Source organism: Bidens hawaiensis, unplaced genomic scaffold (assembly GCF_021521415.1).
Source record: "Bidens hawaiensis isolate Kalapana, Puna unplaced genomic scaffold, B.hawaiensis_p1.1 tig00014466_1, whole genome shotgun sequence".
In the NCBI taxonomy this organism is placed as follows: domain Eukaryota; kingdom Viridiplantae; phylum Streptophyta; class Magnoliopsida; order Asterales; family Asteraceae; genus Bidens; species Bidens hawaiensis.
The window spans coordinates 63,072-77,047 of NW_027492259.1; the positions used below are offsets into that span (position 1 = coordinate 63,072).

At 35.7% G+C, this 13,976-nt stretch overlaps 1 protein-coding gene across 1 annotated transcript; it reads left to right on the forward strand.

Moving 5' to 3' along the window:
• The first annotated feature begins 8,047 nt into the window (after positions 1 to 8,047).
• Positions 8,048 to 13,795, forward strand: LOC143546816 (uncharacterized). Its single transcript, XM_077038395.1, has 14 exons — positions 8,048 to 8,391; positions 8,527 to 8,734; positions 8,896 to 9,173; positions 9,255 to 9,422; positions 9,500 to 10,162; positions 10,250 to 10,335; positions 10,460 to 10,519; positions 10,622 to 10,710; positions 10,837 to 10,899; positions 11,000 to 11,560; positions 12,756 to 12,830; positions 12,927 to 12,991; positions 13,081 to 13,138; positions 13,258 to 13,795. Exons 1-14 carry the CDS (start codon positions 8,048 to 8,050, stop codon positions 13,744 to 13,746), a joined length of 3,207 nt encoding a protein of 1,068 aa, XP_076894510.1. The 3' UTR covers positions 13,747 to 13,795.
• The last annotated feature ends 181 nt before the right edge of the window (positions 13,796 to 13,976 follow it).

A 13,976-nucleotide genomic window follows, 5' to 3' on the forward strand; every position in this document is an offset into this window, starting at 1 on the left:
TTAGTTGAATTTAATTGTTTTTAGTTGTTAGGAATTAGATTTACTAGGATTAATTTATTAAGTGTTTTGAGTCATGCGTTTTAGGTTTGAGCCAAGTATAAATAGTTAGTGGGGTTTATTGTTTTTGGTGTGCTTTACACTTTACATTTATTAATAAGGAAATAGTTGTGGGAAAGTCTACCCGCAAGAATCTGTTTGTTCTTGTGTTTTTCTGATCCAGTTTCTAACATGTATACTGAAGTTAACATTCCTTTTTCTATTTAGCTGACATTTTTAAGCACTAAATGGCTGATATGTTTTAAGGCGATTGGTTAATGGGTAAAAAATGTATGTAAATTATAGGGTGGGGTTTTAATTGATTGTGAGTGTAAATTATAGGTGGAGAGAGAAAGGTAGTGATTGTAAATTTGGGAAAAGGGTTGTGCTTTTTTGTAAATTATAGGGTGGAGAGAGAAAACTGTAATGATTAAAGTACAAAAAAATATATTATTTAATTAAACAGAAGAGTGAAATGTAGTGTTTTTAGTGTAATTATAGAGATAGGGATAGAGAACCGGATAAGAATGCTCTAATTTAGGCACTGGCAGTTAATTAACTCTTTATGTTATTTATAGATTAGGATTTGAGTAGTTATTATTTTTCTTACTGTTAGGACTTAGGAGTTTATCTTTGGATAGTTTGCTTAGTCTCCAAGATATGCATTAGTAGAAGCATAGATGTCAGGGTATTGTATATGGTATGGTCTTTCACAAAAGAGTCGTTGGAGTTTCCACAAAATATACGTGTGTTAATTGTGTGTGATATACGATTTTGAGCCAAAAATAAATAGAGGGTTGCACCTACCACGTATAATGTTATTGCTTGGCATAGTGTAGTAAATGTTTTTTTTTCCTCTGTTGTTTTACAGCTCCATAAAGCATAATGGGAAAAGTACACTTGTTCGGGTTATGTCTACTTTTGCCGACTGAACAGAAGAAGAAAATGGTTGGAAATTCCTAACCGTGGATTTGGAAGTTTGAAACTTGTATGCAGTGCTAGTCACTGCTTATGGTTTTTAGCAGAGCTACAAGCTCTGTATTATGGACAATGGCTCACGAACCATGCTCACAAAGGCCTGTGCTCTGTTTCGGTTTAAAGTTGGCTGTTGATAAAGCCAAAACTGAACCAGATGGTAGGTATTTCTGTTTACCTGCAGATTCGTTACTAATGTTATTGCACCCTTTTCTTTCGGTAACCATGAGAATACACTGCTAATCAACGGGATCTGGTAAATCGCAGCTTGTGCTGGGTAGGTGGCCTTGGCAGGAAACCAGTGGAACTAAGATTCGAACTTGAGACCGTTGTTAGAGAGGGGAATCAGGTACTTATCACTGCACCGCTTCAAAAGGCTATCTACAACTTGGGAAGACTGGCATCAAGTATCAACTCATCTAGTCGCTTTCTAAGTTGCTAATGGCTGTTATTCTGTATTTGTTTTTTCTAGAAAAACCTAGGTTTGTTGGGTGTAATAGCAATCGTTTTTTTCTTCTCGTAATTAAATAAATGTAGAACTCAACTCGTCTTTTTGATGATACTCTGGAAAGATCATTTGTTTAGCATTTCAGTTTGCAATTTCTTTGCACCATGATCAAAGTTTAAACTTCTTGATTAGTTAACCAGACGTATTTTTGGATGGAATGTTTTCTAATGCCAGTTTTAGTTATTTGATTGATCAATCAAATAACTAAAACGATTGTTGTCGTGCCACACAAAGTCAAAGTGTGTTCTATTGTTTCTGGGGCTTCCTTTACAAAAAGGTTACCATTTTTCTCCACGTAAAATGTTCTTTGCAATCCATCCATTGTAGATATACACCCAAAATCCACCCTCCAAAAAAAAGATGTTAAAAGACTTTTGCAGGAACCCATTTGTTCCATTGAATACCACCATCCCCTTGGTTAGCTTGTTGAGAATGCTACAAGACTTTACCCAAAAACACTAGGGGGTGAATTAGTTATAACCGGATATTCACCTAATTGTATTTTTCTCATGTATTTTTATATTGTTAAATTTTGCCAGAGTAGGACCGTGGTGGTGGTAGTAGCTGCCATGGTGGTGTAAAGCGCACCACGTATTTGCCACATATGCATGCCATGTATATGCCACGTAAGGAAGTTTTTGACACGCAAGATTGTCACGTTATAAAAAACTAATGACATTAGGATTTCGTTAGTCATTGTTTGTTGGTAGAAGAAAATGATAAAAGGTAGGACTGTCACCAGCCATTTCGTTAGGTGAGACCGGGAGCGACTAAAAAGTGATAGTTGATATTATTTAAAACCAATATACCCTTTTTATATATACGTATTATTTTTCAATTGAAATCCTTCGTGATTTTTATTTACTACTTCAAATTTTGTTTATCCCAACATATTTTATTTTTCATTTGAAATCCTTCATGATTTTTATATACTCCTTCGTACTTTGTTTATCTCAACTTCATATTTTGTTAACTTGAGAAATTTATACACTAAAAAGATAAGTGTTTTGAGTTATTTATAAGGTTATTCATTTTCTGAAATAACCTAAACAAACATGAAGCATAAACAGGAGTCGAATTGTTGTTTACTTGTTACTTTGCACCGGATATGAGGTTCATTGTAGGTAGAGGTGTAAAAAAACCGGTTTGGGACCGTTTTAGGCAAACCGAACTGAACCGGTTTGGGTTTAAAACCGGTTTTACCCAAACCGACCCAAACCGCCAATTTCAGGATCTACCAAAACGGTTTTAAAACCGAACCGGTTTGTGCAAAACCGGTTTAAAAACGGCTAAAACCGGTTCATAAACTGGACCGAACCGTCGTGACCAGGCCGGCCTATCTTGCTTCTAAACCGGTTTATAAACCGAACCGGTTTGAGTCAAACCGGTTTTGACCAGCCGTTGACCAAACCGGTTCGGTTTGGGTTTAAAACCGGTTTTGTACACCTCTAATTGTAGGGGATCTAATTGGGCTCACTTCATGGTCCAGCCCAAAATCTTGGGCACCCTTTTATCTCAGCCATTAAGTTTATCTCTTGATAAATTGAAGAAAAAGACCATGTTGACACTTAAGACAATATTCTCAAGTCCTATACTCCTATTGATTCTCATTGATCAAATGCCATGACTGGTTACTTAAGTGAAACGATGCTTACCTTAAAAGTATAAAGAAATATCTATAAAAAAAACTCGTTAACTTGTATCAAATGCATGATGTCTGGTAATCGACACGAATCTAGTTACTCCCCTAGCATCCATTTCTCATTTTAGAGTGATGAAATATATTAAATAATTGGTCACATAAAAGCCTAGTATATGCAATGATGAGCTCTATGCACCTTTGGTAAATCAAGTTCCTAAAGATACTGCTTAGGTTGCTTTTCTTGCATCACCGATCATAACAAACACAAAAAGTTCAACCCTTTCCGTTAACTACAAAATTAGAAGGGTTGTGCTGGATCATTGGCTTTCAGGCCAGCCAAATTTCCAATGATAATCCTAAATGATGCTTTCTTTAAAGCACCGAAAGCCGTTAACTTGTATCATGCGCATGGTCCTTGGTAATTAGGGGGTGTCTTGGATTCCTTATTTTACCTCCTTATAATTTTTCATTAAGTTAATAAGTTACAATGAAACTTTTCCTCTCACAATATAAACAATCTCAAACACCTTATTACTTTTCAAAAAGTTAACAAGTTATAAGTTGGTGAAAATAAGCAATCCCAAACACCCCCTTAATATGGGTCTTGTTAAATGTTAATCCCGTAACATTCATTTCTCCTTTTTAAGTCATGAGTATATTACATTGAAGAAGCTACATCTAATATATGCATTATTGAATTTTACTAAACAAAGAACATGCCATCTTAAGAAATGAGTTCTCTGAAAGATGTCACTTAGATTTGCTTTTATTGCGTCAGTGATCACAAAAAACACGCAACGTTCAACTCTTTATGAAACCAGGGGGTCTGCGAGATTATTAACCTCAAGCCAACCAAAATTTCCAATTAACAAAGATATTCATGAATGTATTGTTTCTTGTACTTTTAACACCCTCAATGATGATTTCCTTAAAAGCACCAGAAAGTTATTATGTACATTCGACACGAATCTACTCCCTTGACATTCAATTCTCGTTTTCAGGTCACGAACTTATCACGTTGAAGAAACTGCAATGCATGAATCAATCACAAAATAATCTAGTGTATGCAATAATGACTTTTACCAAACAAAGAACAAAAGAGCGTCGCTATGATTAGTTTTTTCACTTTTTTTCTTTTTGCGTCACTAATCATAACAAACACGCAAAGTTCTCTTACTCTTCACGGAACTAGAGAGGATCCGCAGGGCCATGATCAAGTTAATATTAGTATCTAATGTAGTTGCTATCTTGTAGTTTAACATTCTAAATGATGCACCAAAAGGTCACTAACTTGTATTATGGGCATGTTGTTTGGTAATCAACACGAATTTTTACTTCCCTAGTATTCATTATTTCTTGTTTTTAAGTCATGATTATATTACGTTAAAGAAACTACATAAAGATCTAGTATATGCAATTATGAGTTTTATCGAACAAAGAACGTGGCATCTTCGGAAACACATGTTCCAAAAAAAGCTGCTTAGATTAGCTTTTCTTCCATCATCATCATAACAAACACGCAAAGTTCACCTCTTACTCTTCACATGAAAATCATGGCGGGTATATTCTAACAAACTACCCGATATCCACAGGTATGCCCGATACTCAACTTGTAATTACCTGATAAAACTAATGTGTATTAGGTCGAGTATATGACACAGTTTTACAATCAGGTACTAGGTTTGGGGTAGCATTGACACTATGAGATGCCAAATATTCAATTTATAAGTGTATCCAACTCATGCCCCCTTCTTATTATTTAAAATCCTAAATTGCCCCTAATAAATTAGTTACATGGACCATACGGTTAAACATTTCTGATTTCCTCACTGTCTAAAATCCATTATTCTTTTCATCACAAATCCAGATATAACTACATAGACTAATGTTTAGGCTTGAGATCGGGCTCAAACTCGTTTGAACTTTTAGCGAGCCACTCTCATTACTTGATAAGCAGCTCGGTTCGTTTACACCCATAAGCATAATACCTAATTTCCACATATAGACTTGCTGGCTGTGTCAACTTTCATGTGACCCTATTTTCATGCTTTTATTTTCTCCCTTAACTAATCACTTTATGATGCCTATATAAACCACCAATTTCCACAATGAACACACCACACCACACCATCATTATATCACCAAAAGCTCACAAACATGAGTAACCGCAGAGCCAACAAGCACTCAGCTATTCCAAGCAGGGACGAAATTGTGGAGATGGAAAACCGCAACTTAGACTTGTATCTGCAGAACTGCCGTATCATTCAGGAAAACGAGAGGCTAAGGAGGATGGCTCAAGAGTTCGAGGAGAAGCAGGCTCGGGCCAATGAGTCAAAACAGAAAGTTGTTGATCCAGATTGTGCTAAGGAACCCGAGCCGGGCCTTGACCTCCAGCTCTACCTTGGTCCCAGTTCCCAGAATGAAGCCAATTCCAGCAATGCCGACGCAAAGAAAAAGCACTAGATGTGTTTCGTCTAATAAGTTATCAAGTTGTTGATCGTCATATAATAAGACACCCGTCTTTTCTTTTTATAATAATGTCGTTTGCTCGAATAATGTAATTTGCATGGATTTTAAGAAGTGATTGATGTTTTAGTTTTTAAAGTTAAGTTGCAGTAACATCTTAATGAGTGTGGTAAATGGGCTCAGGTAACGGCCTAACGCGTCAAAAAGGTTCACGTTGAAACGAAACAAGTCATTTTTTTTATATCAGAAACAAACGAGGTTATACCAAGGCTATGAATTTAGCAACTTTAAAATCTAAAATATGCTTGTTGTGTCAACAATGTCACCCAAAGTCATTTGATAAAATCTGGAAACTAAAATATGTCGTCAAAAGCTGGTGATTCGGTTTTAAAAGGTATATAGTAAACAGTTCAAGGGTGAGTTTGTCAATATAAATTAATTAAAGGGTTGATATAACATTTTCAGAACAAATTCAGTTATTTGCACTCTTTAAGTTACAGAATAATAACCACACGATTTATTTATTTTTTCAATTTTTATTTAAATACAAAACCGAACCGAACATAAACGAAACAGAAAACCAAAACCAAACTATCGAAACCTAAATCGATCAAAATGAAACTAAAAAACTAAAATCGAGCTTAAACGAAACTAAAAAAACCGAAAAACCGAGCAATATGAAACATAAAACCGAAAACGAATCTGAAATCGACCAAAAAGAAACAAAAGAAACCGAAGCCCAACCTGTCCCGTGCGAAAACTCGTGTCGGCTCGAAACCTGGTCCAAGTCAAAACATGAACCGAACCTATTCCAATCCAAAACCCATTTTGTGCCGAAACATGCCTTGTGTGGAAATATGTGCCACTCCATTTCTTAGGACACTAACCCACATCGACTCATTTCTTTAAATTGTTGACCATTTGACCCAAAAATAACAAAGTGGAACTTCTAGTGACCAATTTTTACCAAATTTGTTAAAATATATGACCCAAAATAACCTATTTAATTTTAAAAGGAACCCAAACTGATCCATTTGAAATGCTTTGGGTCAAGATTGCCAACTATAATGAGCATCAAGACTAGTTTGATTTTTTATACTTTGGCCACCATAGTTTTTATTATTTGAGCCTTTGGCCATTCTAGTTTTGTTACTAAAAAAATAACCAGCTTATTCGTCAATTGTTATCAACGCCGAATAATAAAGGTTCTTGAATTAAGAAGGTACTCCAACCCAAACCGGTACCAGCATTTTCAATCCTACTTCTCAATGGTCATGTAACCATTTCAAATAAAACAAGGTACACGATATTTAAACATCACGCGTCACCTATACAACTCGTATAGATCTATACGAATCGATATGGAGAAGGGACGGCTTTTGTCAGACATCATCAAATTATGTTCCTATGCCTCGTATAGAACAATAGGCACAAAGGCACACATTTTTATTTTTTTTAAATTGTTTATTTTTTATAAGATCTTTTTAGTTAATTAAAACTTTTAACAATAAAACACCGAAATGTACGATTTAACATTCCACATTGTTATAAAACAAAAACACATAATTTTTTTATATAAATAACATACACTTATTTAAAAGTAAACATTTTGTTTTATACTAACTAAACAACCTACGAATAATACGAGCGTTTTGAAGTACCGGTCTTCTGAACCGAGACCTCGAAAGTCGAAAGTCGAAACGATCTTGTTGTTCGGAAGTACCACCTTTTAACATAAGCCCAATGGAGGCCCGTTCCCCGGGAATGTAAAACTCGGCCCAGCCGACTTCTGACCGCAAACAAATCACTCACCAGTCATCACTCAGAGAAACCAACTGGAAAACATCCACATCGCAGGAGACACGGAGCCAACCACCACCACCAGTAGCCACCGAATTTTCCGGCCGATCTTGACCGCCATTATCACAGTCTCAGGTATCATTTCCCTAACTCAATTGTGCATTTATTCCCCCAATTTTAGCTCAATTTTGCTCCAGCAAACCTAGGGCACATAATCATCAATTTCATTTCTGCTTCTTCAATTCAGTTACGAAATGCAGTTAGTTTCCGTTAGGTTTTGCACACGTGGCTGTAATTAGTATGCTGCTATAACTTCTTCATGTATGAAATGATTCAAATAGAGCGTTGACTTTTTGACCGGAATTCATGATACTTATGTAATTTATTCAGAATATACAGTCGATGGCGCGAGTACTTCAGTTACAAAATGTAGTTAGTTTCTGTTATGTTTTGAACACGTGGCTGTAATTAGTATGCTGTTATAAGTTCTTCGTATATGATCCAAGTAGATCGTTGACTTTTTGACCGGAATTTATGATCTCATATGAATGTGATTCGTAATTCTTTCAGAATAAACGGTTTACGGTCCGATGGCTCGAGTGCGTGTAGTGTTTTAAGTTATGGCTAGTTCTTCTGAGCCACCTTATTTAAATGGAAAGAGGGGGCCCAGTCTGGATAGGTCAGAGAGAACGTTCAGTTCGGGGTTTGTCGTCACACGAAGTGGAGCTAGTGCATTAGTAGCAGCATCGGGTAGTTTACCGACATTGTCTCAGTGTTTGTCGTTTGAGCCGATTCAGATTGGTGACTTGGGAATTGATAGGTCCGCTGAGTTAAAAAGGGTCATGGGGATTATAGCTGGAAGCACATCTGAAGAGAATTCTTCAAAGAATTCATCTTTGTTATCTGTTGCAGAAGATCTAAAGCGTTTGAGATCGAGTGTTGTGGATACGTGTAACACAGCCAGGTATGGTTTGTTACTTTCACTATTTGGTTTTTTAAATATTTTGTCAGCTATCTTATTTAGTAGACGGTAGACCATGTATAACCTGTTACAAAGGTGTCCATATGTTTAATATTTCATGATACAACTATTTAACAGGGGTAGGGTAAGCAAATTGGATGATCACTTGCATAAGTTGGATAAATATTGTGACAGTGTAATCGTGAAGAAAACACAGAGGAATGAATTTATGGCTAATGATAAAGCAGATGCTTTAAACTTGAAGATTGTAAATCAAAGAGTGGAAGATCGTCCTAAGAGTGTTCTTTTGAACAAGCGTGTTCGTACTTCTGTTGCAGAAACAAGGGTTTGCTTCTAACATGATTTTGTAGCTCTTTTTGTTTGTTTATAAAATTACAAAAGCACTTATGTAACATACAACCGCTTGTGGTGGTAATTTATTATGCACACTTAGAATTTAAAAGACTACAAACCTCTTTATATATTTTATTTCCAAATATGTATTAGGCGGAATGCCGGAGTAATGGTTTAAGAAGGCAGCCTGTGGTGATGACTAAAGATCGAGATTTACTCAAGGAAAATGATGGAGAGCTAGATAATTTAGAAGAAAAGATTCCTAAGTTTCCTGCTGGTGGTGAAGGGTGGGATAAGAAGATGAAAAGAAAACGTTCAGTAGGCACGGTTTCTACAAGATCTATGGATAGTAATGGAGAACCAAAAAGAACCGCTCAAGACAAGGCTGCCAGTGAACCTGTGTTGCAATCAAATGACACACATTCTTACAGGTAACCTATCTGTTAATTAGGCAACAATATGTGGTTACATTATACAATGGGTTCATAATGTGTAGTTAGGTTACATTGCAGATTAGGGGCTTCTAATGGTACTGGTACCACTCACAAGATGGATAACAAGTTAAAAGGGCCTTCTTTGCCTGATAGTTCTCGTGCCTGCGAGTCCCCTAGAAATGAACTCGAGGGGCCCACCAGTAGTGGGTCAAATAAGGAAAGGATTCTTACAAAAGGAAACAATAAGTATGCGCTTACTTCTAATACATGCGTTAAATAATCATGCATTTCTTTTATTTGTCTAAATTATATTCTATTTCCAGGTTAAATACTCGTGATGATAATAATATTCCCAGTGGTAATTTAGTGACAAAAATCAAGGCTTCAAGAACCACGCGTAGCGGCGCCATGGTGGCCGCCAGCTCATCACCAAGTACACCTCACTTAACTGGAACTCCAGAAAGCTGGGAGATCGTTATCGGTGGAGCTATGAATCGCAAACGGGCTACGCCCTTGGGCCCGCCTTCTCCTGGTATGGCCCAGTGGGCTGGTCAGAGACCACAAAAGATGTCTCGAACTAGGAGATCAAATCTGGTGCCGCCTGTCTCAAATCAAGAAGAAAAGCCGTTATCATCTGACAGCTGTTCACTCTCTGATGGTAGTGTTAGTGTTAGATTAGCCTCTGATGGGACCAATGACCCTCTTATTTCGAAACAGTTAAAACCTAAACAAGAGCCAGTTCAGTCCCCACATCGGTTGAATGAAAGTGAAGAATCTGTTGGTGGTCAAAGTCATGGTCAAAATGTTGGACCTTCTTTAGCAGTTGAAGTGAAGGTCAAATCTATTATTATCGAAGAAAGTGGTAAGGATGTGAAGAGACCCTTAATTGCAAAGGCTAGCTCTACAATAACTGGGGTCAAGTTGGATAACACACCCATAGTTAACCCAATAAGAAGCAATACGACTGGTTGTGAGAAGAACGGAAGGTGTGATTTTGACATTTTGTTTACCTATAAACACATAGTTTTTTAGTTGATTTTTCGTTTACTCATGAAATGGTGCATTTTCGCCAGCAAGTCAGGGCGTCCTTTGAAAAAGCTTTCAGACCGCAAGGGTGTTTCAGGTGTTGGCCAGAAAAATGGTGGTTCTGATTTGACAGGTATAATATTCTCAAATATTAGAAAATAAATTTTTCCGTAAATTCTGAAGAGAGTTTATATTTATTATTATTATATTATTATTACTATTATTATTATTATTATTATTATTAATTTATTATGCAGGGAAATCTGATGACCGTGAAGAACTAATGGCAGCTGTAAATAATGCTCGTAATGCCACCTGTAAGATATAATTACTTTTCTATATATTATTTTTTCATTTTAGGTACAAAATATTATTGCATTTTAGTCCCCAGTACAATATTTATTTTAATGCTTCTGTAGATCTAGCGTGTTCAAGCACTTTCTGGAAAAAAATGGAACCGATATTTGCTCCTGTCAGTTCAAAAGACAAAGTCTACTTATCAACACAGGTGGGAACTGTTTTTAACAAAGTGTTTAAATTATTTTACATGTAAATGGTTTCATTTTAGTTGCTCAATATCCATTCTTGATTTTTAACTTTTAAATCACATCTTCACATATGATGTTGGAAGCAGCTAAAGGAGCCTGATATTCAGGAAAGCTTTTCTCAGTTCAATGGTCGTGCAAATAATGTTGTGGTACTTCTTTGAGCTTGAAATATTGATATGTTTTCTGACTTTCTCAATGTTTATGGGCATTTAGGGTATCTCATGAATTGATCTTTCTTTGCTCTCACAGATAAACTTTACACATGAAGTCTCTATATACAATACAAATTCTTCTGGAGAAAGAAACATGCATGTGAAACATCAAGGAAGTGAGTCATTTTCTGGGAGACTCGATTCAGATAAAACGTCAAAAAAATTCATTCCATTGTTCCAGAGAGTATTATCAGCACTCATTATAGAAGACACCATTAATGAAATTGAAGAAGAAAATACCCAAATTATACCACTTCAAGCTCCTTTTTATGATTCAGCTTATGATAGATTTCAAATTGATGATTTCAGTGAGCCTAGAAAGAGGGTTAAGCGGGAAGTTGAACATGATACAATGTTTCAAAGTATTCATTCAGTAAAGGTGTCTTTTTCTAGCAATGGACATACCAACTCATTTAATGATTCTCCATGTGATGATGTGGCGTTGGCTGGGATCTCAAAGAATTTGGTCAACCGACCACAAGTGATACAAATGGAAGGTTTTGGCATTCCTTCATTTGATAATCAGTATGACCAAATGTGTCTAGATGACAAAGTTCTTTTAGAGCTTCGCAGCATTGGTCTAGATCCGGAGTTAGTGGTATGTTCAGACTCATTTTCTTTAATACTCTCTCTCTCTCTCTCACACACACACACACACACACATACAGGGAAAGGTTCATAACCAAAAACTAAATTATTGCAAGAACAAAAGGAACAAACCTAAATCGTTTAAATTTTATGGTTTACTTTTTTTAAAATTTTTGCTTATACAAATGCCTATGTTATGTACATAAAAAGACCATTAAACTAATTTTTTCATTTATAAACGGTTTCCTGCATATATGTAGGTTATGCGTAAGAAATATAGTACACATGATTTTCACATGTGTAGGTTCTATAAATAAACAAATTTTGTTTATATACTTTTGGAATGTTGGGTGAGATGAATAAACCTTGCATTTCAACCATTTTCTTGTATTTTAAAATCTTAAAAGCTCTCTGGTTGCTCCTCACCTCTTCTCAGGCCACCAGATTTCTTTATTTGTAAATGAAGGCTTCTCATTCATTTGACCCGAATTCACGGGGTATAGGTCTCACCAAACCCAGATAGTCCTTAAACGGGTTATAACATCTCATTATATTAAAAGTTAATCTCACCAAATATTTGATATGAAAATCCTATAAAATAGGGATATACTAAAGATTAATATCCGATTTTTTAAACAAAGATGTTATTTATACTTAAGAAACAATTTATAGTAAAAAAAAATAAGCGGGTCATGGGTCTCACTAAACCCATATAGCTTTTAAACGGGTTATAGCATCTCATTTATTTGTGAAACCCTTTCATCATCAAATGTTAAGTATATTATTAACTTCTTTACAATAAATAAAGTTAAAATTCAAAAAATATATAAATATTAGAAATGAAAAATGTAAAACAACCCTGTAATACGGGGGATAAAAGCTAGTTTATTATATTTGAAAAGGTGAATGATTTGTTATCTTATATTTTTTCTTGCAAAAAAATGTTTCATTGCGTAAAACCCTCCCTTATATATGTGTGGAACTCAAAAAAGTATATACTTTAAAGGTAGAGGCAGCAATTTCATCCACTATACTTTTGAATGGGTCAATTTGGGCTATTTTGTAATCTCTTCTGGAACACGTAAAACGTTAGCTTGAATGAAATGGGTTGAAAGTCGCTCAAAATGTATTTTTAACGCAAAAAAGTATGAAAACGTCATAAATCTTTATGTTCCACATATAACTTTTGTAATCATATCTGACAGCCTAAGTTGGATGACAAGGAGGATGAAACAATTAAGCAAGAAATCAACCAGCTGAAGACAAGACTTCGACAACAGGTTATGGCGAGATATTACTACATTACATTTTAGCATCTGTTTATTCACTAGTCATATAAACTTTTGGTATACTTAACATTTTCATTTATTATATAGAATTACAAAAAGAAGGCCTCATTGGAGCAATTATGTAAGAGTATAGGAAACAGCTTTGTGGGACGGTAAGAACATTATACATGCATCTCTTTTGTTAAACTTAACCCAGTTTCATTGTTTGTATTCTACCTCACAAAATCACTTGACTATGCAGAGATCTTGAACAGCTTGCATTTGATAAATTGGTGGAGATAGCTTACAAAAAATTTCTGGTAAGTTCTAGCCCTTTATTTGCAATTTGAATCTAAAATTGATACAATAATTATCTAGAATTTGATTAAAACTAGGAGATATTATTAGACTGCTACATAATTGAATGATTTTGTTGCAGGCTACTAGAGGGCCTTCTAGAGGTGGGACCCTAAAGATTCCAAAGCATATTGCAATGGCATTTGGAAGAAGAGCACTTGCCAGGTGTCGTAAGTTTGCGAAATCAGGTGTCAGTTGCTTTAACGTGGCCCCACTTCGTGATATCCTTTTTGCTCCACAGGAAGTTGAGTTATTCGATGATGTCAACACTGCATACCAGGGTGAGAGGAAAATAAAAGTCAACCCTGCTGGTCGAACACCGACATCTGGGAATGGGCATGGTAACCAATCTACAAGATCACTACACCCTGTACAGCCTTCACTAAACGGGCCTAATCATAATAGAGATGTTGACCCGCTTCATGATATGGACCCAATTGATGAATTAGGGGTAGGGGGTCCTCAGGATCTGAGTTCTTTGCTGAATTTTGATGATGAGGAATTGCAAGACGATTTTTCAGCAGGACTTGAGATACCAATGGATGATCTTACGGAATTGAATATGTTCTGATAGAACTTGATGGTTTTGTTTTTAACTTAAGCAGTGGAAATGTATATTATTGTGGTTTCCCGTTATATAAGATCATGTAACAAACCCGTTATTTGTAATTATGGCCTCCTTTTTGTTTCATTTCCGGTTCTGTTAGTTTAGAGAATTACCAGATATCCTCTTAGTTAATCTTTTCACCTTTTTGTTTCATTGCCGGAAATGTATATTATTGTGGTTTCCCGTTATATAAG

What these genes read in the sequence shown, in the direction of transcription:
- LOC143546816 (XM_077038395.1), top strand. Translation starts at nt 8,048, where the DNA reads ATGGCTAGTTCTTCTGAGCCACCTTATTTAAATGGAAAGAGGGGGCCC. An exon ending in TGGTGGTTCTGATTTGACAG is followed by an intron (nt 10,336 to 10,459) that starts GTATAATATTCT and finishes TTTATTATGCAG; the next exon opens with GGAAATCTGATGACCGTGAA. An exon ending in GGAAACAGCTTTGTGGGACG is followed by an intron (nt 12,992 to 13,080) that starts GTAAGAACATTA and finishes TTGACTATGCAG; the next exon opens with AGATCTTGAACAGCTTGCAT.